The sequence below is a fragment of the Chenopodium album genome, chromosome 18 (genome assembly GCF_948465745.1).
Source record: "Chenopodium album chromosome 18, dcCheAlbu1.1, whole genome shotgun sequence".
Lineage (NCBI taxonomy): Eukaryota > Viridiplantae > Streptophyta > Magnoliopsida > Caryophyllales > Amaranthaceae > Chenopodium > Chenopodium album.
The window spans coordinates 22,337,736-22,342,597 of NC_137851.1; the positions used below are offsets into that span (position 1 = coordinate 22,337,736).

The following is a 4,862-nucleotide window of genomic DNA, read 5'->3' on the forward strand; positions in this document are numbered from 1 at the left end:
AAATTATCAATCAATATCAAAATTCAAACATCTCATAAAATATCATAAAAAAAAAAAATATCAATGTCAAAATAGTATTAAATAAATAAAAAACAAAAATCATGATATGGATCTCCTTCTCCCATGAAAAAAGTGAAGATATTTTGCAAAGGAATTAAATCCGTAAGATATTTTTAGTCAGAATAAAAATATCTGATAAACACAAACACAACTGGCATGTAATATAAGTGACAATAATCTTACACGTGTAAAAAGCGATGCCAACTGGGTTGCTCTTTTTGTCCCACAAACCGCCTCTTTCTTCTCTTTTCCATCTTCATCTTCACCATTCAAACCTACGTTTCTACATTTCCATTTTAAAAATTAAAAAAAAATTCATATTTTCTCCCAATTTCTACAATTCAATTTCCAGATTTTGGGATAAATCGTAATTATATTTTTTACAAATTTGTATCAAATATCTTTTACGATTCCCAATTTTTTTTTTTTTTTTGTAAATTGTTTTTGTTTGTTGTAGATTTAGTTATGGAGGGTTCCACGAGTTCCCAATCTTCTGGAATTACTGGAGGTGATCTCTCTAATTGTGTTGAGCAAGAAGAAATTTCGAATTTGGTATATAGTTTTCTTATCTTATTGATTTGTTAATTTTTAATTATTTTGCATGACTCTGATTTTTAATTTTATTTGGTTATTATTTAATTTTTTTCTTCTTTGGATTAGCTCAAATGATGAAATCAGATTTTGAAATTTTTTGGATCTTTTTTTTTTTGTATTGATTTTCTGTAATTTGTCGGTGATATTATGGATTTATTTGTGACTTGATTGAATTTTATTTTTGATTTTAGGTGAATTTTGTATATTAGTCTGTTTAATCGATCAATCTGATGGTTAAATGAAACCTTAAGCTATTGATTTTATTTATTTATTTATTTTTTCTTTTTAATGAAGATTTTTATACTTGAAATATATTACTAGTAAAAATTTGTAATGAATTGTTTTTCTAGTGTTGTTGACTCTTATTATTTGAGTGTTAAGGTTTTTGATGTATTTTGGATTGGAATTCCTTGCTTTTGATTACTGAACTTTTAATTAATTTAGTTAATTTTTGAGCTTGAAGAAAATCTGAAATTTTAAGTTATAATAACTCATTTTGCACTTAAATAGTCAAATGTAAACATTATGTCTTCGGAGTGAATCATTATGTTCATTTCCTATGATGAGTTGATTATTGATTGAGCAAAATCTTAGCTTCGCGTTACCTCATAGCGAAATTTTACTCTTTACCAGTTTTCCCTCACAAAACTTTAAAATAAAAAGAAAAGATAAGGTTTAGAGATACATCTTGTAGTGGGATTATTTTATAAGATACAACTGAAGGTTTTTCCTAAAAGTTCCTCATTCATGACGAAAAGGGACCCTTAATTCGAGGTTGTGATAAGGAGCCTTTGGTTGCAAGCTCGAATTTCTTCTTGCAATAGTAGATAAATCGTTTGTGGTAGTTGAATGGATAGATGCTTAGGTGTAGTGATATGGAATTTGGTTGTTTGCAATGATAGGCTTATATTCTTATTTTTGCTGTATAGCTATAACCATGTTCTAGTTCTAAAATATAAACCTATTATGTTTTGCAGGAATTATTCGAAAAGGAACCCAAGTCCTCTGAATGGACAGATGAAAAGCATAGTATGTATCTGAAGTCTATTGAAGCCTCATTTGTACAACAATTATACAGATCGTTGAATTCAAGTGGTTTGACCTCACATATGAAGCAGTCTTCACCCATGAAATCTTCCAAGCATAATAAATCTCATGTAGAAGATAAGGTACGCAAGGTTTTTTTTTTTTTTTTTTAAAAAAAAAAAAATTATCGATTCTCTTAATTGGAAATTAAATATTACAGTATTGCATAATGCACAAGGCCATTAAAAGTCAAAGTTATGTGCTCCTATTATTTTAGATACATGGTGTTTATCAACTTGGAGTTTTTTGGATTGGTTTTATAGGAACCTAGTTCTAGTAACCATCTATGAATGACAATTTATCTTTTCAAACAATTTGGAGTTCAGCCACTTGCTATGAGGAATTATCTGTAGTTAACGATATATGATAACTGGATTATATTTGCTGTACATGTAAAAAACAAACATATTTCCTTTCTTTTGTGCCATCACCCTATCATTATTTGTTTTGTATTGGGCCAGCATCCTCCTATCCCTATAGTTTTTGCAGTTCAATTTCAGTCCATTATGTCCCACTAGCTTTTTTTTTTTTTTTTTTCATCTTAGTTTACGATCTTTCAACATGGTTGCTTGCAGAGGATCAAATATGGAATGGGTGAACCTCCCCCAAAACAAGCAAGAAAGTGTCGTCGCCTCCTTCAAAATCAGTGGATTCAGCATTTTAGTAGCAGAGACCATCAAATTATGCAGGGAGACGCTTCATTTGATAATCAGCCCGGTAACTGCGAGGGAAGGGCAATATATACATGTACATTAGCAAATATATCAGACGGTTTTCCTGTATGTCCAACTATTGGTGATTCAAGTGTCGGTGAAGGTAATTTTGACACCTTTTACTCTGTTTTAGGAGTCTTGTTCTTTTAGCTTATGTTTAAGTAGGATATTTCATATGCCAATTACTTTTTGATACAGACCCATTGGCATGGTGGAATATTGCATATGCATATATAAGCATGACTTTTTGCTACCCATGCTTGTGTATTAGTCCACAGCACAAAACTAAATGACTGACAGTTCATCACCGTTACATGAATGTTAATGATTCTGTTCAAAGAAGTAATCAGTTGCTCGTTTGGTCCAACAGAGGCTATATTGCATTTGACTTTTACGGTAAAAGCCTACTTTTAACCAAAAGATTGTTAAAATTTGTTGTACAAAATGATTTGTGAAGTACATCTTGAGTGAGACATATTTATGTTTGATTTTATCTTAGTATAATTACAGAAACTAAAGGTTAGGGTTTACAAAAATTTATCACAAAAAGGAAGTACAGCCTATTGTTTTAGAATGGAGTATGACATTATTTTCTTAAAGTATAATCGTTAATGTCATTGTGTGGCTACTGCCTTGATTTTCTTTTGTGCTGATTTGCAAACTAATGTATTTATCAAAATCGTAAAGTGATATACACTAATTATAGTTGGTGATCATTGATTGTATTTTGTAAAAAGCCTTGAGCGGATGATGGATGGAAAATGTTATATACAATGTTTTACCACATGGACTAAATTGAAACATTGTGATTCACAGCTCAAGTTTGATGGCAATTATTGTTAACTTAGGGACTAGGAAAGTTTTAAATGAGTATATAAGATTGTTCAGAAATATTGAAGAAACAATATTTATATTTAATAAACAAAATTAAACTAAAAAAAATATCCAGGAGAGAAGTTGTCACTCTGAGTCAAATGGCATGAAAGGGTAAGATGTTGAGTGAACTACTATCCCAGTTTTCTGACCAGCTATAAGATGGAGAGATATCTGATCAAAAAATACGTGTTTTTCTTCCCTGCTTCCCCCTTGTGTTGTTGGTGGCTTGTTGGTGTATATGATGCTGAATTGGGAAGCCTTCACTTTACTTTGAAGGTTTGTAAGCAGCATTTCTTAGGTTTTACCAATATTCTCATTGTTGCTAGATATTATCTAATTCTTTAACGTTATTGATTGACTGAACATTACTCTTTAATATACAAGTCAAGTGAACCCTGGAAAAGTGTGATTTCATTTTTTTTATTGAAGTTTTCTGTTTCACTTTGATCTTTGTAGAATTCTCTGGTCAGAATTTTAGTGAAGAAGATGATGAAGAGGTCACATGTAGATTGCGCTCAACAAAAAGGTTGAAGACTTTTGATGCATTAGCAGAAAACAATGAGTAAACATCTTACCATGACACACACACACACTATTATTTTGTTCGCAATTATTTCCGATTCTTATTACTGGCTATTAACTGTGCTCAATTTCAGGTAGTTTGATACACAAAATCCGTTTGCTCATATTCTTCATTGAATGGAAGTGGGAAGATAGAAAATGATTACCGGCTCTGGCGGACTAGTCTATGCTGTATTACATTGATCAATATATCTTGTAATGTCCAAATGATAGTAGCAGGAAACAGTCAATTATACCAAGTATTAGTACATCAATAATAGTAGATGTCTGAGGTCATTTAGTTTAGGTAGGTTGAAGAAATGGCTGGTAGTTTTATTTTGTTGATGACACATGTTCTAAACATAAGCCGGTTCGGTGGGTTTGATGATCTCTTTTGTGCATTAGTTGGTTAGATCTGTTGAGACCATCTGACTGAGAACTTGTAAATTGGTACCATTCATATAGATATGAAAGTAAGAAGATTAGTAGTAGGTTTACTTTTGCACAAGCTGAAGATGGCTGACATCATTTTATAGTCAAGGTTGCTTATTCAGGTAGATTATGGTAAGACGGCCAGAGGATTAGGGCGTCTTTGGTGATTTATATGCCTAACAAGAGTGCAGAAATTTCACAATGATAAAAGATTTTGTAGTTAATATCAAATAAAATACGATTGTGTTTACCTTGTACTCGGTAATTTGTTAATGAAAAAATATAGAAAGTTATTTCCATTTACAATCATTTTCCAATAGGTTTATGGGATATGATTCTTAACCTTTTATATATACATGGGTGCACTGATGGTGCACCGGGGTGGTTTTTCTTGATCATTTGATATTTTCTTGCTCATTGACTCTTCACTAGCTCTCTCAATAACCGTCTTCGTTTTTATAAAAATAAAAGAATTTTTTTGTCAAAAATGTTCGTTCATAAATTTCTTTTTCTCATAAGTCACCTTTCAAAAATTCTTTT

General features: G+C 31.1%; 1 protein-coding gene across 2 annotated transcripts; it reads left to right on the forward strand.

Moving 5' to 3' along the window:
* Positions 1–461: 461 nt before the first annotated feature.
* On the forward strand, positions 462–4,381 carry LOC145590611 (uncharacterized). Of its 2 annotated transcripts, none has more exons than XM_081647035.1 (5): positions 462–612; positions 1,632–1,823; positions 2,316–2,556; positions 3,786–3,855; positions 3,986–4,381. In XM_081647035.1, exons 1-5 carry the CDS (start codon positions 526–528, stop codon positions 3,987–3,989), a joined length of 594 nt encoding a protein of 197 aa, XP_081503161.1. In that variant the 5' UTR covers positions 462–525; the 3' UTR covers positions 3,990–4,381. The 2 variants fall into 2 exon arrangements, with proteins under 2 accessions (XP_081503161.1, XP_081503160.1); XM_081647034.1 differs by having other exon boundaries at positions 464–612; positions 3,786–3,891.
* Positions 4,382–4,862: the final 481 nt, after the last annotated feature.

Excerpts from the sequence above, each read along its gene's own strand:
- LOC145590611 (XM_081647034.1), top strand. The coding sequence starts at position 526 with ATGGAGGGTTCCACGAGTTCCCAATCTTCTGGAATTACTGGAGGTGAT. Across the intron at positions 613-1,631 it reads AAGAAGAAATTTCGAATTTG|GAATTATTCGAAAAGGAACC; the intron begins GTATATAGTTTT and ends TATGTTTTGCAG. Across the intron at positions 2,557-3,785 it reads TGATTCAAGTGTCGGTGAAG|AATTCTCTGGTCAGAATTTT; the intron begins GTAATTTTGACA and ends TGATCTTTGTAG.